The sequence below is a fragment of the Hipposideros armiger genome, unplaced genomic scaffold (assembly GCF_001890085.2).
Source record: "Hipposideros armiger isolate ML-2016 unplaced genomic scaffold, ASM189008v1 scaffold_461, whole genome shotgun sequence".
Taxonomy (NCBI): domain Eukaryota; kingdom Metazoa; phylum Chordata; class Mammalia; order Chiroptera; family Hipposideridae; genus Hipposideros; species Hipposideros armiger.
In genome coordinates, this window is record NW_017731811.1 from 301,183 (window position 1) to 328,438 (window position 27,256).

Here is a 27,256-nt window from a genome sequence, read left to right on the forward strand (position 1 = left end):
CAAGACATGTGACCACCTGACACCCTACAAAATATTCACAACATTATCAATTACATTCCTTGAACTGTCCCCCATGTCCCCATGACAACAGTGCAGCTGCGTATTTATGCTGCCCAGCCCCCTCCCTCTCTCCCTCATCCCCACCCCCCAACCAACAGCCATCAGCTGCACCCCCACATCTCTGAGACCACCTTTATTCACTTTCCTCGCCCATTCAGTTTTTTAGAGTCCACATATAAGTGAAATCATATGGTATTTGTCTTTCTCCAACTGACTTATTTCACTTAATAGTCTCTAAGTCCATCCATATCGTCCCAAATGTTACGATTTCATTCTTCTTTATGGCGGAGTAATACTCCATTGTATACATGTACCACAGTTTCTTAATCCAGTCGTCTACCGATGGGCATTTCGGTTGTTTCCAAGTCTTGGCTATTGTGAAGAGCGCCGCAATAAACATAGGGGTACATATATTTTTTCGAATTAGCGTCTTGGGTTTCTCTGGATAGATACCCAAGAGTGGAATTGCTGGGTCATTCGGTAGCTCCATTTCCAGTTTTTTGAGATACCTCCATACTGATTTCCATAACAGCCATTGTGATTTTTATCTTGTTGGGTTTTGGATGTTTTTAACCTTTGTTCTGGGGCACAGTTAAGTTACTTGGAAATAATTTGGCTCTTTCGAGAGTTACTTTTAAGCTTTGTCAGGTAGAAGTGTAACAGTTTTTAGTGCAGGGCTAATTTGTCCCCACAGCTGAGGCAGCAGTTTTTGAGTTTTCAGCCAGCCTGAAATCCCATGTCTTATGAGGCTTTTCTTTTCCACGGTGGCTGGAGGGAACATGGACTATTCCCAGGTTAATGTGAGCCCTGGGAGTGTTTTCTCCCCAATGCGCGCACACACCCACCCTTGGTGGTTCTTTCCCCCGCCTCTGATGGTTTCCGCGCTCTACTCACTGATGACGGCTCCAGGAGAACCCTCTGGAAATCCTTGGAGCTCTCTTCCTGTGCAGCTTCCTCCTTCTGGGCACTCTGTCCTGCAGATTCCAGTCCCGCAGAGTCTCCACCACTGTCTACTCAGTCTGTCGGGGACACTCTGGGACCCCGTTTGGGTTTCTCTTCCTGCCCAGCAGCCGGGGCACGGGAAGGGCCTTCTCCGGGACCACTGCCTGCTGTCTGGACTGTGGACAGCTGTTTTCCATCCTGTCCAGTGTTTGACTTGCTCGGTGCAGGAGAGCATGTCTGGTTCCTCTCACTCCGTCTCAACCAGAGGAGGAGTTCTCTACTCTGAACCCTAGTTCTAGGTGGGATTGCTGAGCTCACCACCCCCACCCCCAAGTGTGGGGCTTGCCTTTTCACACTTTTAATATTGCCATTTGTTGAACAGAATTTCATAATTTTAATTATCTCCAGTGTAGCAGTCTTTCCTTTTTGTGTCCTAAGAACAACTACCCTGAAGTCATAGGATACTCTTTTCTGTTACTGTTTTGTCTTTTCTGTTTATCTGCAGTCCACCTGGAATGGTTCTTTGCAGTTAGTAGGATGTCGAGATTGCTTTCCACCCCCACCCCACACACATGGATACCAGGTGGACCCACCACATTTTCCTCATTGCCCTGCAGTCCACCTTGGTCAGCAGTCAGCCAGTCATATTTGTGTGTATGTCTGTTTCTAGACTCTTCCTCCTGGTCTGTTGGTTGGCCTCGGGTAAATTCCGCATTGTCTTTTGGTTTGTTTGTTCGTTTGTTGTTTTAAAGCTCAGCTATGGTTTAATTGACAATTATAAGATATTTAAAGTGTACGTTGTAATTAACTTGATATACATATACCTTATAAAAATATTACTTTCATCTAGTTAATGAACACATTCATCATCTCACATACCCTTTTTTTGTTTTTTTTTTTGGTGAGAACGTTGAAGTTTAGCAAATTTCCTCGGTACAATGTGGTGTTATCAACTCCAGGCCCCACGCTTTAGACAGGCTTTACCACTGAAAGTTGACCCTTTACCAGCCTCTCCCTGTGTGCCCTCCCCTCTCAGCCCCCGCCTTCCTGCCCCCTTTCTCCACTGTCTTAATACTTGTAGCTTTATAATAAGTGTTGCGGTCACGATTTGTTGTTTAATGTTACTTGGTTTTGTTCAAGTTGTTAAAACATTGGCTCCATGTTGTCATTTGCAGCACACTTAGGAAACCGTGTCAGTGTGCATAGAGTTCACACCTTTGCTGGATCAGTGAAAGTGGGTGGCACGTGTAACTCATCTCGAGTCAAGGCTGAATTCACGCTCACGGCCACACGACTTTCCCTACCCTGGCATTCCTCAGTGTACCGGGTTGGCTGTGTTACGTATAATCAAAGCTTCACTGATAACTTTGGCTGACTTTTTCCTTTCTCTCCTTAAAGTATTTGAATCATTTGTGGATTATGTGGCAGTAGAACAACTAGATGGTGACAACAAATACGACGCCGGGGAGCACGGCTTGCAGGTAACTTGGACATTTTGTATTAGGACCCCATTGTAGCATTTCACTTTACTCTCAAATATTTTGCTTAACTGTGAACTAACAATGTAACTTGTTCCTTTTCATACGCTGCTAGTATTTAGAACTCAAACGGACTTTATTGTTTAGTCAGGACTTTGTATTTTTAGAGAGCCCTGAGTGTGTCGCTGGTGGGATTGAACGGGAAGGTGGCGGAGGTGTCAGCAGGAAATGGAAGTGCAGCGGAGCCGTCCCCGGCACATCTGAGGCTCTGTCCCTGTGTTGAAGACTTAGTTCCATTTCACCCATCATTCTTTTCCCCCCTTACTGGTGTCAGTGCAGGGGGCTCTCCTCAGTTCTCCTCCTCGTGCTTAGAATGTCTTAGTCACGTGGGCTCTGGTTTCAGCTGGTGGTGGTGGAGGGACAGTTTCCTGAGCATCATGGCCGCTATAGAATGAGGAGTGCGTTTTCTTTCTTTGCTCCGTGGCACTTGGATCCCTGCTTGTTTCTCACGTGGTCCCTCGGGTGGGCTTCCGGCAGAGCAGTGAGCATTGGGAAACGGTGGCCAGCTCCTGGCTGCTGGTCAGGCTGGGGGCGGGTCTGCAGCCTCCCGATGAGTCCGGCCATCCGGGGTCTGTGTTGCACCCTCATAACCATGACTCATTGGCTCAACTGATTCCTAGTTCTTCCGACCGTCTTGTGTTTAGCAGCCTGCTAGTGGATGATTCGTGGTGCTAATGTACCATTTCGCAGTGGGCCGCAGATCTGCTCTCCTGCTCGGTTAGGCCACTCAGGGCACCAAGGTGCAGATCAGAAAGTCACTCTGCAGACACGCAGCTGGATGTGCTAGGAGGCGCGTCATCAACTCAGAAGAGTGGTCCTTATCCACAGTGGGCATTTGGGGTCTGTGCAAGCAGTGCGTATTTTAGAATCATAGTCTCAATGGACAGTGGTGGAGAAACACGGTTCTTTTATTATTAGTTTAAGTTGTATTGAGCCCATGCCATTCTTTTGTGTGGTGGTAGATTCCTGGGATTTGCATTTTTCTTTCCAGTTACCCTGTCATCTTGACTAGACTAATGTGCATCATAGAACATTGTCAAATAGGTGTTCCTTGTCACAGCCACCCGTTCCTCTAGGTGGACGTTCCCTAGCAGGTGTTGGAGATAAACTCAGCAGGAAGGTCTGGATTGGAAACACTGCCCGATGAGGGCCGCTGGTGGACTGGTACTGGTTGAGTTTCGTGAAGGCTTATTTTAGTGAGGAAAAAAGAATTGGCTGAGGTGGAGCAGAGATAGAGAAGGGTGTGAGAGCTGTAGAACCACAGGTGCCTCCAGAGGAGCCGTGTTTGGAAGTTGGGGGTCAGGGTGGGGGAGGGTGTGGTCCTGTAGCACAGTGGCTGGCAGTAACTGGGGAAAGGCCCTGTTGATGGTCAGAGGGCCTTGCTGATACCGACTCAGCATTGTTTAGAAGTGGGATTGGACAGCAAGCACTGAGGGTGTGTTCCACATGTGTGTTCTTAAGTAAAATCATAAAAGTCCAGGGAAAGGAAGCGGGTCACTGAGAGTCCTCCTGAGCATAGCTGTGTTTGTCTGCGCCTGTTCTGTCCAGGTGCTCCATAAGCACACCTAAGCATACATGGTTGTAATCATAGCTTTTCCAGTTAGTGATTTTTCTGTGTTTCTCAATATTTTTCATAGGGTTTGATGACTGTATAATACACCAGCAAGTGACTAAGCTTTAATCAGCTATTTCCCTATTGCTGGATACCAAGCTAGAATAGAATCCAAAATAAGGGGACGTCTCTCATATACAAGCTGTCGCAGCATTATTTTAATAGCAAACCTGATACAGATTTAAACAGCATTTTACGGGCATTGTAGATGAATACCTAAATCCCGCCTCTCCCCACCGGAAGTCCCCACCAAGTTCCAATCTTGCTGAAACGCTATTGCTTTCATTGCTTCAAGAAATAAGTAATGGTGAACTAAATTTGCATTTCTTTTTCAATGTTCATTCAGGAAGCAGAGAAAGGTGTGAAATTCCTAACATTGCCACCAGTGTTACATCTACAACTGATGAGATTTATGTATGACCCTCAGACGGACCAAAATATCAAGATCAATGATAGGTAATCTAGAATGGGGTGTGGAAGTGAAGATTTAACCGTCATCTGAATTTTTAGGGGGTTAATCTCGGTGCTTTGTTTAGTCTTTATTTCTATTTTCGCGCTCATCTCTGATTTATTGAGGCGTTCCTTCTACCTAGGTGTTCAAGAACTGTAATTTTAAAGAGGTGATTTCACTTGGATTTTGAGGCGGCTCCTTCCGTATTTCCCTTTTTCAAGGAACCCCGGCCCCTCCACGTCTTGGCAGGTTGAAGTCCCCGAGGAGAGGGCTCTTTCTGCTCTACAGGCTTTGCAGCCACCAATGTAGATGACCGCAGGAGTAGGCTTGCATATTGTATTTGTTTAAATAGGATTCTCCACTATTTGGTCATCTCTCAGTTAGTGCTGACTTCCACAGTGTGGTACTTCCCAGAAATGCTGAAGTAGGTGTGCGTGTGTGCCCCATTCCAGGTGTACTCCAGATTCTTTAAATACCAGATACGAGAATGATCCTACATACTACTTTATCTGGTTAAGAATACAGACATCTTATCCTGATTAGTTTGAGCACCAGGTGGTTGGTCAGCCACCTTTCAAACCCGAGGGAGACCATGCGCCAATCTGATTCCTTGCCACCAGCTCACCCTTTACGTTGTCGCCCTTTACTGTGGACTATATAAGAAATGGTCTCCAACAGGCCCACACCCTGCAGACTAAAAGTCCACCCTGCTAGTGTTTTGTTGGATCCTTACTTTGGTTTTGTTTCTATTTTTATTGGAGCTAGTTGCCAACATTGAAAAAAAATGACATGATTTCACATAAAAGTCCAGATTTCTGGTATCTTTTAGGAATTCAGAACGCTTGTCAACACTGGGCCAGAATTCCTGGGGGCGCTGCTGGGGCCGCCCCTTCAGGCTCAGTCAGTGCGCATGCGCCGCCCCACACCGCAGTCCTCACCTGCCCACCTCACTTCCTTCCTGCCTCTGACCGCGCTCCTGGTGACAGTGTAATTAAAATGTTTATGGAGCCAATAATTTAAAAACCGGTAGGGTTCAGGGTGTCTTTAGAAACCACAGGGCGATGGTTCTTTTTTACCTATTCTCCAAATTTGATTGTTCTACGTTTCTGAAACCTGCAGGACACCCTTAGTGGTCTCAGCCCTGCACCTTCAGAGCTATCCATTAGTTAACACATTCGGAAATCATTTACAGCCTAGAAAGGTCACAGCTTGTGTGTGTGTGTGTGTGTGTGTGTGTGTGTGTGTGTTACAAGACTGCTGTCATATCCTTGAATTTAAAATTTTGTTAGGTATCTCAGTGCTTTATAGGCATTTTTCTCATATTTCGTTTCAAATTTTGTATTGACGCAGAAGCAATTTGTTCTAACGTGTAGGAGCTGCCTCAGAAGTAGTTGATAGGGCCTCCCAAGTCAAATTCATGCTTCCTTTCTAAATAAAGATGAGCCAGTAAATTAAAAGGTGTAGCAAGAAATAAAGCCTAAGGGTGAAATATTTTACATGTAAATGCAACCTGGATTTCTTTAAAAATGTTTTTTAATAGGTTTGAGTTCCCCGAACAGTTACCACTCGATGAATTTTTGCAAAAAACAGATCCTAAGGACCCTGCAAATTATATTCTTCACGCAGTCCTGGTTCATAGTGGAGATAATCATGGTGGACATTATGTGGTTTATCTGAACCCCAAAGGGGACGGCAAAGTAAGTGCGGGGCGGAGTTGGGTGTGGTGCTGTGCAGGGGACTCACCCAGCCTCAACCTTTCCCTGTTCCTGCCTCACGGCCTTGGTAGCGAGGGAGTGCTCCCTGGCCTCAGCTTGATCTGTATGTTCTGCTATGTATCTGTTGCTGGTACTTTAAAGGTGAATAGTAAATTAGCACTTACACTTTGTGTATCTCTCTGTTAGCATTGAACATTGGGCCTTACAGAATCCCTTTACATCTAATATGAGGCACTTATTTTCCACTTGGAATAACAACAGAATGATTATCCACAGCCTGGGCCGGCGGGGTGGGGGGGCAGCGTCGGTTGCATGGCATCCACATGCCCCGTTGTCCAGGTGTGGAATGCCCCATCTTCCCCTGGTTCACGTGGGTCTCATCACGTAATCATCACCCAGCAGCGTCAGCGACCAGGAGAATAGGGCCAGTGAGGAACACAGCGAAGCCCATGCGAGGGGAACCCCACAGCGCCCGAGCTGGGGGAGCCTTTAACTGGGATTGAGTGCCATTTAAAATGACTCAGTCACGACAAAGAGATTGCAAAATAACTACGTACAAGTTTGACTTTTTCTTTAGTTAGGTCCTTACTTGCTGTGGTAATATATCATGAGATGGGCTAAAATATCCCATTTGATTTTACTGACCACACCATATGACCCCACCATAAAATTCCAACTTGACTAGCTGAATTAGGTGGGTATGGCGTTCTTAATTCTGTAAAGCGCTGTAGTGTTGGCAGATGGAACCTAAGTTGAAAATGGGCTGAGTAGAGTACAGAAATTGCCAATGGATGAGTGTTAGCAATTCCCCGGGAATAGGGATGGAGGAAGGCAGAAGGACTAGTGAGTTGTTATCAGAGGGATGCCTGAGGCGGAGTCTGGTCCAGCACAGCCTCCGATGATGTACTTTAGAGAAACGCTGCCTGATGGTTTGTGCGCGTCTCAGAGTGCTTTCTCTCTGCTCATGTCTTGTTGCTCTCCTGTCCAGTGGTGTAAATTTGATGATGATGTGGTGTCGAGGTGTACGAAAGAAGAAGCGATCGAGCACAATTACGGGGGGCACGACGACGACCTCTCCGTCCGGCACTGCACGAACGCGTACATGTTGGTTTATATCCGGGAGTCAAAGCTGAGTGAGTAGAGGCGTTCTCTTAAGCTCTGCACTGGGATGAGTGTCACAGTCGTACCATGAATCGTTGCCATGGTGTTTTAGGCCACGTTACAGTGGACCTGAGCTGTGTCTCTTGTCCAAACACATTTTGTGCTGCTTTTGCCTTATTCACAACATCTAGAAGTAAGGTGGATTGGGCTTTGACGTGGACTCCAAATAATTTCTTTTGACTAGATTGCTGTATTGATGATGACATAAAATTGGGGCCTTCGAAGTAGGGGGACGTAGAACGTGACAGGTGAATGAAGATGCATTTGTCCCGCAGGTGAGGTGTTACAAGCTGTCACGGACCATGATATTCCTCAGCAGCTGGTGGAACGATTACAAGAAGAGAAAAGGATCGAAGCCCAGAAGCGGAAGGAGCGGCAGGAAGCCCATCTCTATATGCAAGTGCAGGTCAGCTCAGCCGCCGTGAGTGACCCTCAGGGGGGCGGGGCTCCAGGCGCCTGCTGAGAGCAGCGCTGCTCCGGGCTCGGATGAACTTGGGCTTGTTTCAGAGTGACTGTTGACAAATCAGGGATTACTTGGGGAACGTCTTTAACTGAGTGACTGCTTGGGCCGGTTCCGTGACTGTTGGGAATATGCACTCGAGTTCAGGGCAAGGACTTGGACGTGAGAAGCATTCAGGACACCTGACAGAATGTTTATAAAAAGTGCAGAGGGGATTAGAGAGGTGAGGGCCTCGATGGAGGGGGCATTGGAAGGGAGAGCTCCTGGCAGGAGGGGGAGCGCAGTCCAGGTGGGGCGCGGGCGGTGGCATGCCAGGCTGTGGAAAGCATGACACACAGGATGGAGAAGGTGGGAGAGGCCAGCGGGGGCGATGGATTTCCGCATGGGTTTGGTGTATGATTCAGTGGTGTTATTAGGAAACACAGGCGTCGTTTTAACAAGGTCACTACCTGGGAAGAGGTGCATTGTGCATCCTGTCTTTATAATATGTGGAGATCACCACACATATTAGTGGTGATTAGTGGTGGATTGCTAGCTAATGCTGATAGATAGGTTATGAGTGGCTGCGTGGAAATGCAGGTTTTTGTCTTTTCTGAGTAAATACCTGATTTAGTTCTTGGTCATTTTGATTCTTTTCTCCTTGGGTCTTCTGAAGAAGACTCACAGAAGCAGAAGACTGGTTGTTTTTAGCATTTTACTATTTGAACGTAGTCCTGATCAGCGCGGTCTCGTTTTACTTTGTATGTCAATTGTTCTGTATTTTTGTGCATATTTTCAGATAGTTGCAGAGGACCAGTTTTGTGGCCATCAGGGAAATGATATGTACGATGAAGAAAAAGTGAAATATACTGTGTTCAAAGTACTGAAAAACTCCTCACTTGCTGAATTTGTCCAGAACCTCTCTCAGACCATGGTGAGTGCCAGTCGTTCTGCTGACGGCTTATTTTGACTTCCAAGTTCCACCCTCGTTCTTTACAACTGGACTAGATAGTACCTTTTTGGGTGGGTGCCGCGCCGTGTCCGGGCACTGCTGGAGAAGCGAGGCAAGTGACCTGAGCTCCTGTCCTCTGGGCTGTGCCTGTTTCTGCCCTTTGACCTAATCTTTCAGCAGATCGGCACCGAAGGCTCCAAGTTGCTGACTGTGAACGTGAATCTTCTCCTTTGCACCCCTCCCCCTTTCTTTTCCTTTGTTTGTTTTGTTTTGTTTGTGAAATGGACACTCAAGCCTCAGAATACTGGTGATCTGAAGGCAGGTCACTGTTGTCCAAATCAGCAGGGAACGCTGTAATTAGGATTTTCTTATAATCATAGACTTCTCACAGTGATACAGAATTAAAATGTGAGCTGATTTTGTTTGGAGTAATTTAAGTTTAAATCCCATCCCCCAGGGATTTCCACAAGATCAGATTCGATTATGGCCCATGCAAGCCAGGAGCAATGGAACCAAACGACCAGCAATGTTAGATAATGAGGCAGACGGCAATAAAACAGTAAGTGTGTGTGCAGTCACACATCTCTGTGCCCTGCAGTCGGTACGGCAGCTTGTCGCCCTTTCGGTCCAATTCCATAGAATTGGACGTTTTCTTCAGTGCTTGAGTACACTTTTTTAATTCTCACTTAGCCATTGCCATTTTCTAAAATCAGCATCTCTCTTGGAACTAGATGATTGAACTCAGTGATAATGAAAACCCTTGGACAATATTCCTGGAAACAGTTGACCCGGAGCTGGCTGCTAGTGGAGCAACACTACCCAAGTTTGATAAAGATCGTAAGTGTCTGCCAGCCGCCAGCCGCCTTCAGAGCGGTGGATCCCTGGACCATGGTTCTAACACACGGGGTTCAGCGTTCTTCTCTTGCAAAGAAATCTTAATCCCAAAAATGCTCATTAAACCCCTACCGTGGTCAAGGCTTCTTGATGAAGTCGAGTAAAACTGACCATGGGTTGTGGTGACTTGGCAGTGTTGAGACGTCACGTTCCATCTTTAATCTTGGCCCCTGTGTTTTGTGACTCATTGCTTTTCTGTCAAGGGCCAGGTAGTAAATACAGTTGACCTTTGAACAACGTGGGCCCACTTATGCGCAGATTTTTAAAAATAAGTACTGTAAATATATTTTCTCTTATGATTTCCTTAATAACCTTTTTCTCTTTATTGGAAGAATGTAGTATATATTATATACAACATACAAAATATGTGCTAATCGGCTGTTTATGCCATCGGTAAGGCTTCCAGTCAACAGTAGGCTATTACCTAGTAGTTAAGTTTTTGTAGAGTCAACAGTTATACACAGATTTTTTACTGTGCCCAGGGGTCGGCGCCCCCAACCCCCTCGTTGTTGAAGGGTCAGCTGTATTTTATGCTTTGTGGGCCGTATGTCTCTGTCTGCCACTGTGGCATGAAAGTGGCCGGGGGTGTAAAAATGATCATTCTGGCTGCATTCCAGCACTACTTTATTTACAAAACAGGTGGGTCAGGGTTTGCTGACGCTTGCTATAAAATGATCGATTTTTAGTGCTACAAGTGGTCGCTTCTCTCATGAAGACATCCAACCATTAACATACATTCCCATGATAACACTCGGCAGCTAGTTAGTACCAGGTCTTGAAACTAGGTTTCTTAAAACCACTGCGCCTGATTGCATCTTCACTGCCTCACGTGTTAACGTTTCCCAGGCGTTTGATGGTTGGACTGGTGCTGCAGTCACGGTCAGCCTCTTGAATAAACCTCACCTGACATAGTAGCTCTTAGGTTCTGTAAGCTCTCATTTCGGTGACTTACTACGTTTACTGTTGCAATTTTTTTTACATTGTACTGAGCATTAAGGTCCTAACACCGTGTTCACGAACCTTGTAGATGATGTGATGTTATTTTTGAAGATGTATGATCCCAAAACGCGGAGCTTGAATTACTGTGGGCACATCTACACGCCGATATCCTGTAAAATACGTAAGTCCCCGCTCTCACCTTCTGAGTCTGTTTTGCTCAAGTCTTGATGTATTATAGCTTTGGATTCTTTTCTTTCTCCCAGGTGACTTGCTCCCAGTTATGTGTGACAGAGCAGGATTTATCCAGGATACTAGCCTTATCCTCTATGAGGTTTGGATGATTTCTTTTTCCATAATCAGTATATTGTTAGTGGGTTGGAGACGGGTTTTGTTGCTTATTTCGGTAGCCCTGAATTTGGTACATGTAACATCTACAGCTGAGTTGGGGGCCTTAGGCGACCTTGAGTTGAGGATAGTATTTGTAAATCATTTCTTTTTCCATAATCAGTATATTGTTAGTGGGTTGGAGAGGGGTTTTGTTGCTTATTTCGGTAGCCCTGAATTTGGTACATGTAACATCTACAGCTGAGTTGGGGGCCTTAGGCGACCTTGAGTTGAGGATAGTATTTGTAGATTTGTGATTTTTACCAGTTGAGGATCGATCAGTGATCATTACATCTTTAGGATATTAATATTCCACATTAGCTTTTTAACTTATTAAAAATGGAGAGCTGATAGAATTAGCCGTATTAAATACTAGCCAGGCATTGCATTGTAACCGTTTCACATCTTTTACTCTAGGAAGTTAAACCGAATTTAACAGAGAGAATTCAGGATTATGACGTGTCTCTTGATAAAGCCCTCGATGAACTCATGGATGGTGACATTATAGTGTTTCAGAAGTACGTGCTTTTTGAAGGATTTATCATTTGGTGCTAACATCAGAAGTTTTCTTCATTAAGTCCTATAACAGGAAACAAAATATCTAGACCCCAAGTCACGTTTTGAATGCTGGCAGAAGTTGGCCATGTCTGGGTTTTGGAATTAGGGGGGTGGTGAACATTTTCGTCATCTAACACTCTAATTTCCTAAAAATGTCTACAGTGAGCATGATCACTGTTAGCGGGATGGCAGGAAGTCTTTATGGAATAGCAAAATTCTTTTCCTTCCCTTAAAACATAGGGAACGTCTTAGAATGCACCCACTTAGGTAATTGATTTAAATCTGTCTGCGTGTAAAAGCAGTCGGCCTGCGGTCCTAGACACTTAGTGTCTGAGAGCAGCTTGATCCTGCCTTTTCCTTGCACTGGAAGCATCTGGCCAAGGGCGATCCTGGCACAGGTTATGAGCAGACCAAGGAGCGCAGTGGCCGAGAGCAGAGCCTGGCACGCTTTTGTGGTGAGGACCAGGCAGTCAGTATTTTAGGCTCAGTGACTGCTCAGTCCTATGGCCTCAGCATGAACATGGAGCCTCCTGGTCAGAGGAGGCTCTGCCACGAGCCAGCTGTGTGGGCTCTCATCCATCCGAGTCCTTCCCCTGGTCTGTAAGGGGAGAGGCACTGCTTTGGTTTGGCTTTGAGATCCAGAACGGGAAGCAGTCAGCACTGAGCAGGGCTCAGAGCACGACTCATGTCCACGAGTGCTTCCCCGTTGTGCCTGGCTTACAAAGGCAGCTGGGCAGGCAGACCCCGAGTTTTCTAAAATGTGGTCTGAGTTTAGATCCACACCTGATGGTGTCACTGTTGCGTAAGAGATGATGACCCCTGGCCTGGGCTTGGATTCAGCCTACAAACTGTTTTTTCTCCCCCCCTCCCCCCCCAGGGATGACCCTGAAAATGATAACAGTGAATTACCCACCGCAAAAGAATATTTCAGAGACCTCTACCACCGTGTTGATGTCATTTTCTGTGATAAGACAATCCCTAACGATCCTGGATTTGTGGTCACGTTATCAAATAGAATGAATTATTTTCAGGTATTTGATAAATGTTCTACTCCCTACAGATTCCACACCAGAAAGATCAAGTTCTTTTTAATTCTGACAAGACTGTCGAATGGATATGGTTCAGGAGGAGGGGTTAGTCCTGCTATCTGAGGAAACTCCTGGCTGAAGTGGGCTGGTGCTAAGTTTGCCATGGGACCAAAAGCCCTTTTTCCCCTCATCCGCCCCCTCCCTCATCCACGACCACGTCTACCTGTGCTCTGTACCTCTCTACCCCTGCAGAGTTCGGTGTCGGAGATAATAGCGATAACCGTGCCTTTGCATGCCAAGTGTGAACCATTAAAAAAAAAAAATCACCAAAAAATAAAAAAAATCATAGACTTCACTAACAAAAGTGAAAAATCTATAGACTTCATCTTTTAAAAGTTACCTTCCTCAGGCAAGCTACTCCATGGTGATACACCTGATTCCTTTTAGACAGTAAATTCCTAGGGCGTTTAAATTCAGGCCGCTCACAACACCTTTCCTTAGGCATATCAAGCAGATAATTAATGATGAAGTTTGTAAGCAAATTTCAGTTCATTCCCCCAGATGTGAACCTCCTCTCTAACGGCCGCTCCATTCCCTTTCCTCAGGTCGCAAAGACAGTTGCACAGAGGCTTAACACCGACCCGATGTTGCTTCAGTTCTTCAAGTCTCAAGGGTAAGCCACACTCACAGGCACTCGGTGTTCCGTCGTTGTGCATGCCGTCCATAGTTCATCCAAACATCTTGGAACTAATTTTAATAAGTAGTTGGCCACTTCACCTGACATGCCATGTCTTGCTTAGTTTCAGATATAGAATTGTCACCACTCATAGCTTGACCACACTACTTCGAGATGTCAAAATAATTGGCAGCCTCATCTAAAGCCAGACTTACTTTAGATATAGATACATCATCAATGAATACATCCCCCCGTGTCCAGCTGGGTCTGTCCCAGCCAGACTTCTGTGTGCTGTGTTACATTGCAGCGAACGTTGAGGTGTGACAGCCAGAGGGACTTAGGACCTGGGAAATAGGAACATTAGAGTGAAACCCTGTGCCAGGTCCAAACTTCAAGTCTAGGTGTAAGGCCTGTGGTTGCTTTTCTGCTCACTCAGATATTTGTTTTAGGCCAATAAACAAGTCATTTATTTATATGCTGTTTTCTTGTGTAGTTATAGGGATGGCCCAGGTAATCCTCTTAGACATAATTATGAAGGTACTTTAAGAGATCTTCTACAATTCTTCAAGCCTAGACAACCTAAGAAACTTTACTATCAGCAGGTATGAGTCCAAATTAATGTAACCATGGGTAATAAAGAAAAGGCTTGGGTTTTTGCAGAAGCGTATCTAAAACGAGTTTCTCTTTTCTTGATAGCTTAAGATGAAAATCACAGACTTTGAAAACAGGCGAAGTTTTAAGTGTATATGGTTAAACAGCCAATTTAGGGAAGAGGTAAGTTTTTTTTAATGGTACACATTTTTATTTGTATTGGAGCTTGCTTCTTGTTTCTGTCTCCCCAGACCTTGAAAACTAAAACAACAAAAGAAAGTACAGTGAGTGCCAGCGTGTTACAGGCCCCTGAGCTCAGAGTTTGAGAACACGGGCATGGTGGCTGGGTGGTGAGCTCTGTGTCCCCGCCGTCACCACCTCCGAGCCCTGGGGGGGTGGTGAATAACAATGTCGGCTGCCTCCAGGAATTCTTTTCTTACCGACTTGGACATCTTAAGTTAGTGCACGGGTGCTTGGCCAGGGCAGTGTTTTTTCTCGCACCATTTCTGCCTTGGCCAGGCCTCAGTGAGAGCAGCCGGCCTGCGAGCAGAGTGGACAGACACTGACTCCACGGGGTGCTTGCTTGTGACGTTACTAACGCAGGTCGCGCCAGCTCTTACGCTTCTTGCGCACAGAAGACGTGTCCCGTCACACTCCGAGTGGTTTTTCTAGAAAGCCCGTACCCACTGGGATTTCAAGTCTTGTACTTTTCATGCACTGCCAGTTTGCGGAGATATTGGAGCCATGTGCCATAGACAGCCTCCCCTGTGTGGAGGTGATCAGGCTAACATGATAAAGCCCACCTCATGGCCTGGAGTAATCCGCCGCCTTTTTCACTGTGCTGAGAATTGGGAAGGCTTGTAGATAGGTGACCGTGCAGGGCGATCATTTCCAGAGATGCTGTCCTGTAAACAGCACACTTTTTGTATTTAAAGTGGCATTTTTAAAAGTCCTCTCAGTACTGCGTGGGTCTTGGGTTTGGGCAGATAGTTTGAGTGACTTCACAAATTAGGGGGCGTCAGAGTAGGAGGCTAGTGACAATTGGGAAAACGTTTTTTTTTGTCGTTTTCTTCTCTCTCCAAGCAAAATTGGTTTGTTGTAGCAGACCCTTTATGTTTTCTTTAAAGCATTTATTTCATCTTGTCGTTCCTTAGGAAATAACACTATATCCAGACAAGCACGGATGTGTCCGGGACCTGTTAGAAGAATGTAAAAAGGCTGTCGAGCTTGGGGAGAAGGCATCAGGGAAACTTAGGCAAGTACCTTCCTGGAGCCGGAAGGCTGGCAGGCGGCGCGGGGACTAGCCCGGGTCTGCAGCTGCCCCCGTGGAGATTGAACCCAGCCAGAACTGACATGTGTTGCTGCCGAACTCATCCCAGCCTGTCTTTTGCAGCAGTTTTAACGTATTTCACAACTGAGCCGTTTTTTCCTCCTCCCGTCCCTGTCTCCTGGTGTTAGTTAAAAGTGTGATGAAGGTAGAAAAGCCAAGCAGAGGAAGGGTGTGATTCCAGTAGAATGATACCCGAAACTGGAAGGCGATGCCTTGATTGTATTTGAGAAACGAAGCCACTTCTGATCCCTTCAGCCAGCATTCAGGCCGTAGGAAGAAGCCTCAGATGTGATAACCAGTTGGGCTCTGTTCTTACCCCGTCACCTTACAGTCAGCTTGCAAAACAAAACAGCCCATGGGGCTGTTGGTTCCCAGAGTGTTTCCTTTCTAATATTAAAAAGAAACAGAGACCTTTTTACCTGTTCTCGAAAGGGTAAGAGAAAAAGACCACAAGCCCTGCCTAGTTTGGGACCACTGGAGGGAAGACACACGCAGTCCCAGGAGATGTGGCTTCCCGGGGTCCTGCAGGTGGTCCTCACCCCTTTAGTCCCATGCTCCGAGGGGGACCACCTGACAGCATGGTATCTGCTTTTGACATTTCAAATCTATTAAAAAGAAAGAACCCAAGAAATCATGGTAGCTTTATAATAAAGACTGTCTTTCTAGGAAACCAGTCATCAGACGTGTTTTTCCCACATGAATTTGTACCTTTTGCCCTCCCCCTTGTTTTGTACAGGCTGCTAGAAATTGTAAGCTACAAAATTATTGGTGTGCACCAAGAAGATGAACTATTAGAATGTTTATCTCCTGCGACGAGTAGAACCTTTCGAATAGAGGTAACTGCCCCCCTCTTGGCACCAGGGAGCGATCCTAGCCCTCGGGGGTGGGCAACTGTCGGCCGCTTGCTCAGTTGTTTCATTGTGTTTAAATATACATAATGTAAAAGTTACCATTTTAACCATTTTTAAGTGTACAGTTCAGTGGCATTAAGTGCATTCACCCTGTTGAGCAACCGTCACCACAGGCCATGGCCACAGTCTCTTCATCTTCCCCAGCTGAGACTCCATACCCATTCGGCACTCTCCCTCCCCCAGTCCCTGGCAGCCACCATTTCTCTTTCTCTGAATGGGACTACTCCGGGCACCTCATCTAAGTAGACTCATACTATTTTTGTCCTTGGAAATCAATTTTAAATATGCACCACCAAGCAAATCTAATCAGAAACTTTGGGTCCCTGTTGATTTTAGAGTTGCTGAAATGTCCACAGTAACTGGAAAAATCTATTATTTGGTGTCTTAAAACCCAGTGTTTTAAGAAAACTGATATCTCCTGGCTCTGAACTCTTATTCTAAGAGTTCAAACATGGCATTTTGGCAAAATATGACCTAACTTCCTCATTGAAGGAGCAAGTCAGAATTAAAACGTGGCATTTGGTCTGCATTAACTTCTTTACTCAACCCTGTGTTTAAATTTGTGTCCCTAGGAAATACCTTTGGACCAGGTAGACATAGACAAGGAAAACGAGATGCTCATTACAGTGGCACATTTCCACAAAGAGGTGTTTGGAACGTTTGGAATCCCGTTTTTGCTGAGGATACACCAGGTGAGGTTTTTGTGGTAACAGGTTGAGCAGAGTGTGTCAAAACTTAAAGCCGCCTATCGCTTTTGGATTAGCGTTGCTAAAAATCTGGTTTCCCGCCTCGGCGTGCAGATAGTGGGCTTTGGTGGTGTCCCCGTGAGCCGTGAGGGGCTGCCATGGTGTGTCACTCATGAGTGAGCACTCACGTCCTTTCCTGTTTGCAGGGTGAGCATTTCAGAGAAGTTATGAAGCGGATTCAGAGTCTGCTCGACATCCAGGAGAAGGAGTTTGAAAAGGTACGCACTTCTGCACCTCAAGAGTCCTTCAGCGGGCGGCATGCTGGAACCTTGACGAGTAAAACAGTCTCGCCTTTTCTGCTAGAGGTGCAAGTTGTGCTGACATCCAGAATTGATGGAGGAGTTTTCATTTTTGTCTTTTAGTTTAAATTTGCCATTGTGATGATGGGCCGGCACCAGTACATAAATGAAGATGAGTATGAAGTAAACTTGAAAGACTTTGAACCTCAACCTGGTAAGACCCCACCCCCCACCGCCGGTGTGGGTTTAGGTCTGAGAAGCAGGTGGCGAGTGGCCGGAGGCAGACAGCCCTGGGTCAGGTGCCAGCGCTTCCATTTGCACAGCGGGACAACCTGGGCTTGCTTAGCTCGTCTGTAAAACGTAACCCATGAATTCTAAGGATTAAAGCGTGTGACACACATCACACAGTGGCTAGGAGAACTAAGGTTCAGGGTTGAGATGTGGGTAGGTCGAGACGTGGGTGGCTCTGTGACTTAAGGGCTCTGACAGTGCTGCTTGCAGAAGCCACCGAGACGTCTGGTCAGGGTGTTGTGCCTTTGGCTGCAGGTTGAACGTGCAGCTCAGAAGCCCCGGCTCCACTGTGAACCCAGCCTGGGCATCAGCTCTGCGCGTGGGGTCACAATGGCCACGCCCAGTGCGCTGGGCGGGGTTTGCTCCGTGGTCTCATTGCCTCTCTCTCCACCAGGTAACATGTCTCACCCTCGGCCGTGGCTAGGGCTCGACCACTTCAACAAAGCCCCAAAGAGGAGTCGCTACACATACCTTGAAAAGGCCATTAAAATCCATAACTGACTTCCTCACCCGGTGCGTGCCAGGCGAGGACCAAGCGTGGGTGTGTGCTCCTTTTTAACAGCGAGAACTTTGGTCCACGTGCACTCTAGCCGGTGTCTTCAGCAAGAGGATTTGCTGCTGGTGTTAATTTTATTTTGTTGAGGCTGTTCAGTTTGGCTTCTCTGTATCTATTGACTGCCCTTTTTGAGCAAAATGAAGGTGTTTTTATAAAGCTTGGATGCCAATGAGAGTTATTTTATGGTAACCACAATGCAAAGTAACTGTCAGCATAACGGGAGAAGAGGTTAGTGGGACGAGTGGCGCTGGCAAAAGGTCTCTAGTCTGTGTCTAGGTGGCATAAGGTGCCTGGCTGCCTCCCTGGGGGTCCTGGGCACTACCCCACAGCTAGGAAGTCTTATGTTTAGGCTCGTCTGACCTATTTCCTTCAGTTATACTTTAAATGACCTTTTGTGCATCTGTAAAGGCAAAACAGAGAAACTCACAAGCTAATAAATAGCACTCTTTCCTTCACCGCGTGTCCTGTCGCCCCTTCCTCGGTTCTCTCCCCGGCTGCCTGGGTCTTTTTAACAAACTCGTCTCACTTCCGTCAGCCACTGCTGTTCTGCAGCCCATTTGCAAAGTGGATGCACTGAATACAGTCCGGACAGACATTCTGGGGTCTTTTTATTAAATTGAAAAGCACTGTTAAATATAATTAAGGTATACTATGCTGCCTCTCGGCAAATTGAATGATCTCGGGAGTTCGTACAAGCAGGTGAAAAAATTATAAATAGAATTTCCTTACGATGGAACAGATGAAACAAAATAAAGGAGAGCCTTTTAGCAAAGAGGGCATGCTCACTAGTGGTTAGTAAGCTGTTGGCTTTGTAAAAAAGTTAAAAGAGGAAAGAAAAAAAACCAGGAAAAATGAAATTGTATATTTAATGAATGAATATGTACAATTTACCGCTGGAAGGAGGTGACATTTTGTTGGGTAAAACTGCAAGTGACTCTCACGGATGTTGATATTCATTGTGTGTAGTTTTATTTCAGTCCCGACCTTTTCTTTTGGAGCTAATGCCAGCTGCGTGTCTAGTTTTGAGTGCAGTAAAATAGAATCAGCAGGTCACACTTATTTTTCATCCTTTTCCAGTATTTTTTGTTTCTGTAGCAGCAGTGTACGCCAACTCTTCCTGTATATTGCCTTTTTGCTGGAAAATGTTGTATGTTGAATAAAATTTTCTATAAAAATTGTAATTCAGCGAGTGACGTGGAAGTTGAGGGAGATGTCTGCCCTCCCCAGAATTAGGCTTGGGGGACCTTTGCATTTACAACAAGGTTTTGCCAAGCTATCCCCCCCATCCCCCCCACTAATTCCAGGATTGCCAAAGTACAATTCTAGCTGTTTTTTTTTTTTTTTTGCTTTTTTCTTCTTACTAGCCTCATTTAAGCTTAACAAATAAAAGGTTTTCCAGGCGGGAACCATGTATAAATGAGATGACTGGAAATATTATTAAAATGGTGGCAAGCGCAGCCAGGGGACATCGGCCCTCCGGTGGCCGTGACCCTCCTTGTGGCGCCTCGGCAGCTTTGCGTCTTGCGCCCAGTGCCCTGGTCCTGGTCTCTGGGCTGGCCTGTCCCCCTGTCCCTCCTTTTCCAGATACCCCATGTGACGATCATGCTTTCACAGCCCCACAGCTGCCCTCTGGCCAGTGCGTAGATAACACCACCACCTCCACCTTTTAATAAACATCTTGATTTTTTTTGGTTTTGGCTGAGGGGGGTTGGTTATAATAGTCTTAGTAACTGAAACAGCATTCTCCCTGAAGTTATTAAATGACTGTTTTTACAAAAAAACTTTTTACAACGCGGATGACGCATGTTCTTTCCCACCCACTCCCAGTTATGGTGTCAAGAGTCCGAATTGATTAACTGATTTTGCGGGACAGGGATGGAGATGACCTGCCCTTCAAAAGGGCTCACTCTGAACCCATGAGAATGTTCCGTGTCCTCCCTCTAAGATGGGTCGATGTCTCGTCACTGAATTCCGAGTCCTAGAACGATGGATGGAGCCCTGTGGGGACCCAACCCACGTGGCTGCACAGAAGCAGTGCGCTTTAAGAAACAGTCGCATTTCAAAATGCAAAGAGCAGACTAAGTACTAGATGCCACTGTCACCTCTTGAAGAGCAGTTAGAGCACCTTTCCAGTGTCCCTTCTAGTCCAGCTTGGGGCCTGCCTTTGAAATACGTTGCTGGCGTTTCTCTAAGAGCTTTACGTTGGGGACCACCACATCCAGCAATGCGAGGGGCACGTGTCTCCAGTAGTATTTGCGAGTATCACCATACTAGTAAATACATAATTACGTTTTTAAAAATGGAGTCTCCACCGCTGGGGAGGTGTGGCTTGGGTGTGTAATGAAACGTGGTGTCAGCTGCGACACGGGTCCCTCAGAGGTGGCCCTGGGCCGGAGTTCTGTCACTGCGGTGAGAACAAGCCGTGTCAGGAACCATCTCTTCCTAAGCAAGGGCTTCACCCCGGCCTGCCTCATACATACCTTTTGCCTTGTTTAGAGGCAAGTGTTCGAGATTTGGTTGGTATCTGGGATTGACATTTCCAAGTAGTTTGCTGAAGCCTCAAGTTCAAAACCGCCTGTGCAGTTGAAGAGCGTGCCGGCCCTGTGCTGGTGTCTCCGTGGGACCCCAGCCCTGCCACCGGCTTCTGAAAGCAGCTGCTGACCACGCCTCAGTGGACGGGGGAAGCCGAGCTTGGGAACGCATTTAGGAAAACGCAAAATTCGTCGCCAAGTTTGCTCATCCCTGGACTAGAGGGAGAAGGAACTGTCTGGGGGATTGACACCTGGTTGGCTGGAGCAACCCGGTCAGCAGGTCGGCCCACTGGGGTAAAGGCACATCAGAACACCTGCGGAGCCTGGCCTTGACCCTCACTGAAAATATTTACAAATACTGTCAAGTTAGAACCAAATACTGTCAAGTTAGAACCAAAAAATAGAACCATTTTTTGCGTGGGTAACCGCAGCATTTCGGCCAGTCATGGCACTTGGGTTCCAACCCGGTCCTGTCCAGTATAACCTGCCAGGCAGTGTGGCGACTGAGCACCTGAGATGTGCCTACAGTGGTCGCGGGAGTGAACTTTCAGTTTTATTTAAATGCTAAGTTGCCATGGGTGGCTAATGCCCACCCACCATGTTGGATAAAGCCATTCTAACCAGACTTCCCTGCTTTGTGGGTGGTTATGAGTAGCCCATGCCGAGTTGTGGAGTTGAATATACATATAAAACACTAGTGCACTGGGCTTCTAGCTTCCAACCTTTTCATTCATAGAAGCCTTCAGGGGTGGTTCATGTGCTGGATGGGGACAAAGAAGGACTAAGCCCCCACGTCCCTGTACCTTGCCACTGGGAACAGGAGCTTGTGCAGACTTGTTCTTCCCGCTTTTATCTTCGAGCAAGGCCTCGAGGCTGGGCCCTGGGGGCCTTTAGGAGCAGTCGGAGCAAAGGTGTATCTGGGCTCCGGAGGAAGGGGCCACTGACCCACACAGGTCAGGTGGACGGATCCAGGGCTTGGCAAATTGCACGGATGTTCAAGTCTTAGAATAGAATGTTGGGAGAAAACCTACGCTCAGAGCCCTCATGAAGCCCACCTCCCTTTCTGCCCGCAGCTACTGGAAAGGGACGAAGGCGTCCCAGGTTGTGACACGCACCAGCCACTGTTAGCAGGGCCTGGGAGGCCGGCGCCACGCGCTTTTGTGTGCTCCTGTGATGGGGGCGGTTGTGATGTGCTCTGTGTTGGCTCTGGTCACACATCAGCATTCTTCATAAAACCATCATGGGGGGCCAGCCGAGTGGCGTGTTGGTTAAGAACTGGCTTGGGATGCCAGAGGGCCCCGGTTCAGATCCCACATATGAGGGCCAGTGACACTGCCCTCTACAGCTAAGATGCTGAACAACAGCTCAACCTGGAGCTGGGCTGCTGTGAGTCGCAGGCGATGGCATAGGCTGCAGCCCCTGTGGCAGTGGGTTGCCATGGGCTACCGCGTGTAGCCAGCAGCCAGCGTGAGCGGCCAGCAGCCGCAGTGAGTGGCCGTCCAGAAGCCGGCGACTGATCTGCCTCGCCTGGGAAGAGGGCAATGATGGTGCCAACTTGGGCCAGTGAAGCAACGTCCTCCACAACTAGACTGAAGAACAGAAGGACAGCAACTTGTCTATTCCCCTTCCCCCAATTCCCCAGCACTATTCCCATCCCCCCAGTTTTCCAATAAAAATCTTAAAACAAGCCAAAAAAAACCCCATCATGGTTCAGCACACCACAGCCCAGTTCCCAGTGAGGCATCTGGGCAGCCCACAGGGACCATGGCCAGGACATAAGCTTGGACACTGAGTGACCTGGCTGGGCTGTCGGGTATGCTAAATGCGGAGCTGGCCTGGAGACAGCGTTACCAGCACCGCGCCATCCCACGGCTGCCCTCCTTTCAGGTGAGAGCTGCAGGGTGCCCGGGGCACACCTGGCAGTCCCCAGAAGTTCGTGCAGAGACAAACCTTGAGCTTGGAGAAGCCAAGTTGATTCTTAGGGAAAGGCGTACGTGAAAAGAATGGGGCCACGACCCCAATGTGCCCCAGCCTGACTACAGTGAGATCCTGGGACAGGAGAACCAAGGCCACCCTGGGACCAGGCCTCAGACTGACATGAAAAATTAAGAAATTGAAACAGTTTAGGTCAAGGTGTCTAAGCGAGTCAGGCGGCCCTGCGATGACGGGGACCATAGGGATCAGTGGGGCTGGGCCAAGGGGACAGCAGCGGCTGAACAAGGATCCTGTGCGGCTAGACCGTCAGAGTTTTTTAAAGGAGCTGAAAAGTGGATTTTCAACATGACTCCAATTTTTAAAAGTGTTTTCAAAGGCAAATGACATTCTCAACACTGGGCAATCGAAATCAGAAAGGCCTGAGGGTTGATCCGTGGGCTCACATAAGGGTGCTGCCCGGAGCTGGGCAGGACCTTGTTGAAGGCGCCTTGGTGGCTGAGCCAGACCAGTGAAGGAGGACCTGGGACACCACCCACACACAGCGGGCGGAGCCCTGACGCGCCACAAAGGCACTGCGTTTGCCACAGAAGTCGCCGTCATGGGGCGGAACGCTGATGTCTGTGGCCTATCTGGGGATCCGAGTCAAAACCAGCAAGCTGCCTGGTGAGCGTGCGATCAGAACTCTGGCCTCGAGTCGAGCTCTGCAGATGTATCCGGTTCCAGCCACAGGCTGGCCTTGGCCTCGCCAGCACAGCCAGGCATGCCCTGTGACTGCCACCCGCATGGCCTGGTGCAGAGGTGTGGACTTGCTGCAGAGGTGTGGACTTGCTCCGAACTAACGATGGGCCAGTCCCAGGTCCACACTTCTTCCTCTACAGTGGTGGCCTGTGGGCCCGTGCTGGCCTCAGTGATTTGCTTCCACTTTCAGTAACAACCCTTGTCCCGTTTGAGACAACAAGGGCTCTCCTTTAGACACAGAGTCCAGATGGCAGCCACCTGTGTTGTCGACCTGAGTTCCTTTCGCACCCCACCATCCTGATATATTACTCCTGAGAGATTGGCTCCCAGGTACCGGCTGCCTAGTTTGTGTCAAATGCTTCACTGTCTACTGTAATCCTAACATCTTGCTAAAATGGGTTTCTCCCAGCCCCACAGCTAGTGCCGATTAGGAAGTCGGTTAGGAATTCTCCGGGGCATCTGGGGGTGCAGGAGATGGCATAGGGGCAGGTACTAGACCTTTGGTCCAGGTTCTAGACCTGTAAAAGCCTTCTCTGAGTCTCCAGGTCTGCATCTGCAGGGTGGGGGAGCACTGCCCTCTCGGGGTGCCTGTGAGCATTACAGCCAACTGCCTGCCGCATTTTAGTAATGAAATGAACTTCACAGGCCCTTATCTCCCTATTTCTTCTGCCCCGATTCTCTCAATTGCCTTCCCCCGTCTCTGTGAAATTAATTTTAATTGAAAAGATGGGTGGGATCATATTTTTTATATTTTGCCAAATAAAAGCCCCTTGGTTGTGCCCTGGATTTTCCCCGCTGACCCCTTCCCCAGGCAGATTCCATTTTACCCACAAGGGATCCTGTTCTTAAGCCGACTTGGGGCCTTTTAACATTGAAAGCTGCCAAGTTCCTGCAGAGTTAGTGTGCTGTAGCCATGAGGGAATTTGACAGAATAAACCTCTTCTTGGGGGATGGGGACAGGTTTGGGAAGATTTGCTTCCCCCTCCTGGCTCCCATAAACCCACCTGTCCCCTCCAGGCCCTGGGGGCACCAAGGGCCTGAGGAAGTGACAGAGACCTGAGAATGAGCAATGACACTGCAGAGGGTGGACAGCAGCACAGAGTAAGGAAGGGGGGCAGCACCAGCTCACAAATGGCCTCAGGTGACCCCATGCTAAAAGTGGCCTCGGGGCCGGCCGAGTGGCGCGCTGGTTAAGAGCTGGCTTGGGATGCCAGAGGGCCCCAGTTCGGATCCCACATATGAGGGCCAGTGACACTGCCCTCCACAGCTAAGATGCTGAACAACAGCTTGACCTGGAGCTGGGCTGCGGTGAGTCGCCGGCAACAGCGTAGGCTGCATTCCCTGTGGCAGTGGGTTGCCATGGGCTACCGTGTGTAGCCAGCAGCCAGCGTGAGTGTCCAGCAGCCGCAGTGAGTGGCCGTCCAGAAGCCGGCGACTGATCTGCCTCACCCGGGAAGAGCGCAATGATGGTGCCAACTTGGGCCAGTGAAGCAACGTCCTCCACAACTAGACTGAAGAACAAAACAACAGCAACGTGTGTGTTCCCCTTCCCCCAATTCCCCAGCACTGTTCCCATCCCCCCAATCCCCCAATAAAAATCTTTAAAAAAATAAAAATAAAAAAATAAAATAAAAGTGTCCTCGGTCCTGAGAGTGGTGAGTTCTCGGCAGGTGTCTGGCATAATCAGACCTGAAGTTACTAATTCTCACCTGTGACAATTGAGCTTACTCTGTGTCAGCCACTGGCTGCTGGTGACAACGAAGGGGCAGGCAAGACAGGCAGGGAGTCTGGGGTGGGGGGGTGATGCCTCCTCCTAGGAAGACCAGGGTGGGGTAATGGTGGGAAAGAAATCATTGCCAGGCAAAACGGACAGGACTGAGGGTGGTGCTGAGGGACTCGGGGTGGGGGGGTCTGGGATAAGAAGAGGGGCTACAGGGAGGTGGCCATACCAGCCCAGCCATGAGGGCCACTGAGGAGATGGGAGGAGGGTGTCACCTTGAGACCTGTTGGGTTTGCAGGGCCCCTGGGGCATCCAAGGGGCAGGCTCTGGGCTGCAGGCGGGGAGAGAAGCCTCAGGCGTGACAAGACCTGAGAGAGGACACTGGGGGCCTCAGCTGGACAGGGCATCCTGACAGGGCGCGCAGGTGGTGGCCAGGGACCCGCTGCAGTACAGGCGGACTGCAGACAGCGCCAGGGCCTGCAGAGAAGCCAGGCAGGTAAGTGAATGTTGGGTTTAGCAACCGGAAATCACTGTTTAAGCGGGCAGCGCAGGGGGCCAGGTGTGGGCCTGGATGTGGGTCGAGGTGTGGGTGGCAGGTGTGGATGTAGACGACAGGAAGTACAGGTACCCCCCCACCCCCGCCCTTTACTGGAGTTGCAGAGAGATTCCCACAAAGAAGGGAAGCTTGGCCTGACAGGAAGGAGCCGGGAAAGATGGGAACTGACCAATGGATTGTGGATTTTCAGAGGCCGGAAAAGGGCGGGCCCTGAGAAGAGAGGACTGGGCTACCACGTGTACCATCATTCGCTCACCCAGTGCCGACTGGGCACTGGCCACGTGCAGGCCTCGGTCTGAGCGCCAACCTGACCTTCCCTGGGGACGCGAGGGCAGAGGGAAGGGCGGGTGGGCACCGCCTCAATCCCTTAACACCCCTATGGGGCAGGGGTGGGGTGGGGGAACCCCAGCAGGACAGACACGGGCGAGTAAAGGTCACTTAATGACCATTTATTTTACGGAGGTTCACAGGTGATGGTAGCGGAAGAGTTCGTTGTGGCACACGGGACACGTGTGCTTCACGTCCATCAAGCTGTCCACGCAGAAGGGGAGGAGACAGCAGCCCAGGACACACCTGCAACCTCGGGAGCAGCGGGCCATTGGCCGGGGCCATGGTGCGCGGGACTGGCCCTGGGTCAAGCCAAGCCTGGGCACCCCATCCTTGGTCCTGCCCTGCCCCCTCTGCCTGGAGCCAGCCTTTCCCACCCAGCAGGCCCACCCCTGCCGATGCTCAGGGCCCCCACTCACCCAAACATGAAGAGGCCCGTACACAGCAGCCAGGGGAGGACCCCGGGGACCCGGGTGGTCACCGGGACGATGTAGCTCCCACAGTACGGACACCAGGACCGTGCAGGTATGGCCGACACCATGATAGGCGTGCCAGTGAACGCAGCTTGGGGGACAGGGAGGGGGCAAGTCAGACACCACGCCCCCTCCTCCTCCCCAGTGTCCACCCCTGGGGGACCCTCCCATGGCCTGCCCCGTCTGCAGGTGCTGCGTGCGCCAGATGGGTCCCATGTCCTTTGCAATCCCTTTCCCACCTACTGCCAGTCTTCAGGGCTCAGGGACCTCTCTCAGTCAAGACAGCTTGCCTCCCCTGGCCGAGGGACCCAGGAAATTGGGGAGCATGTCTGAATTTAAACTTGATTAAACTTCAATGAGTTTACAAGGACACCTGCACATGCGCACGCGCACACACACACACACACACACACCCCTTTTGGGTTTTCATTTAACTCAGCCAGAGCTGGTTTCTAAACCTGCAGTTAAAAAGCTCTGACTGATACTCTTGGTAAAGCAGTTGTGTTTGAAAGAGAGACCACCCTCCAAAAACCCTTCCTGGTGGCATTCTTTTTGTCTCTTGCATTTGTATACAGCGGGACCCAAAAGAGTGTGTTCAGCTCTTTTAAACATTGCAGCCATGTGTGTCATCTCAGGTGTGCAGAGACGGACGGGCTTTGGTTCTGGCTGAATTTACCATCAGGAAATCTCGATCCCAGCGAGCTCTGGGGTTGTGGACGAGGGCTCAGGGCCTGGTCAGGATGGACTGTCGGGGGCTCCAACCACTACAGATTTTGGCTTCTTCTGGGGTGCAGGGTGAGGGGTGCTGGGATTTGGAGAGCTAAAGTCTGATGTGTGGGGGTGCGGACTCCCCGGTTTGGTAAGGAAAGAACTACGTATGGCTAGACGGGGGTGACCCAAGGGCTCTGCTGGCCTTTCCAACGGTGAAGACGCCATCTTTCTTCTGCCCACTGGGAATTTACA

General features: G+C 48.7%; 1 protein-coding gene across 2 annotated transcripts in view; it reads left to right on the top strand.

Moving 5' to 3' along the window:
* The window catches only part of USP7 (ubiquitin specific peptidase 7), a 64,290-nt gene extending 45,096 nt beyond the window's left edge, over nt 1-19,194 (top strand). For both annotated transcript variants that reach the window (XM_019666142.1, XM_019666143.1), the window contains 21 exons: nt 2,401-2,483; nt 4,499-4,608; nt 6,144-6,300; nt 7,307-7,451; nt 7,755-7,885; nt 8,718-8,852; nt 9,328-9,429; nt 9,602-9,707; nt 10,792-10,884; nt 10,967-11,034; nt 11,505-11,605; nt 12,523-12,676; nt 13,279-13,346; nt 13,843-13,951; nt 14,046-14,123; nt 15,095-15,195; nt 16,007-16,106; nt 16,754-16,873; nt 17,074-17,145; nt 17,290-17,380; nt 17,852-19,194. In XM_019666142.1, the coding sequence (XP_019521687.1) occupies nt 2,401-2,483; nt 4,499-4,608; nt 6,144-6,300; nt 7,307-7,451; nt 7,755-7,885; nt 8,718-8,852; nt 9,328-9,429; nt 9,602-9,707; nt 10,792-10,884; nt 10,967-11,034; nt 11,505-11,605; nt 12,523-12,676; nt 13,279-13,346; nt 13,843-13,951; nt 14,046-14,123; nt 15,095-15,195; nt 16,007-16,106; nt 16,754-16,873; nt 17,074-17,145; nt 17,290-17,380; nt 17,852-17,958 (2,231 nt within the window). In that variant the 3' untranslated portion in view covers nt 17,959-19,194. The remainder of the gene's footprint in view (nt 1-2,400; nt 2,484-4,498; nt 4,609-6,143; nt 6,301-7,306; nt 7,452-7,754; nt 7,886-8,717; nt 8,853-9,327; nt 9,430-9,601; nt 9,708-10,791; nt 10,885-10,966; nt 11,035-11,504; nt 11,606-12,522; nt 12,677-13,278; nt 13,347-13,842; nt 13,952-14,045; nt 14,124-15,094; nt 15,196-16,006; nt 16,107-16,753; nt 16,874-17,073; nt 17,146-17,289; nt 17,381-17,851) is intronic.
* The last annotated feature ends 8,062 nt before the right edge of the window (nt 19,195-27,256 follow it).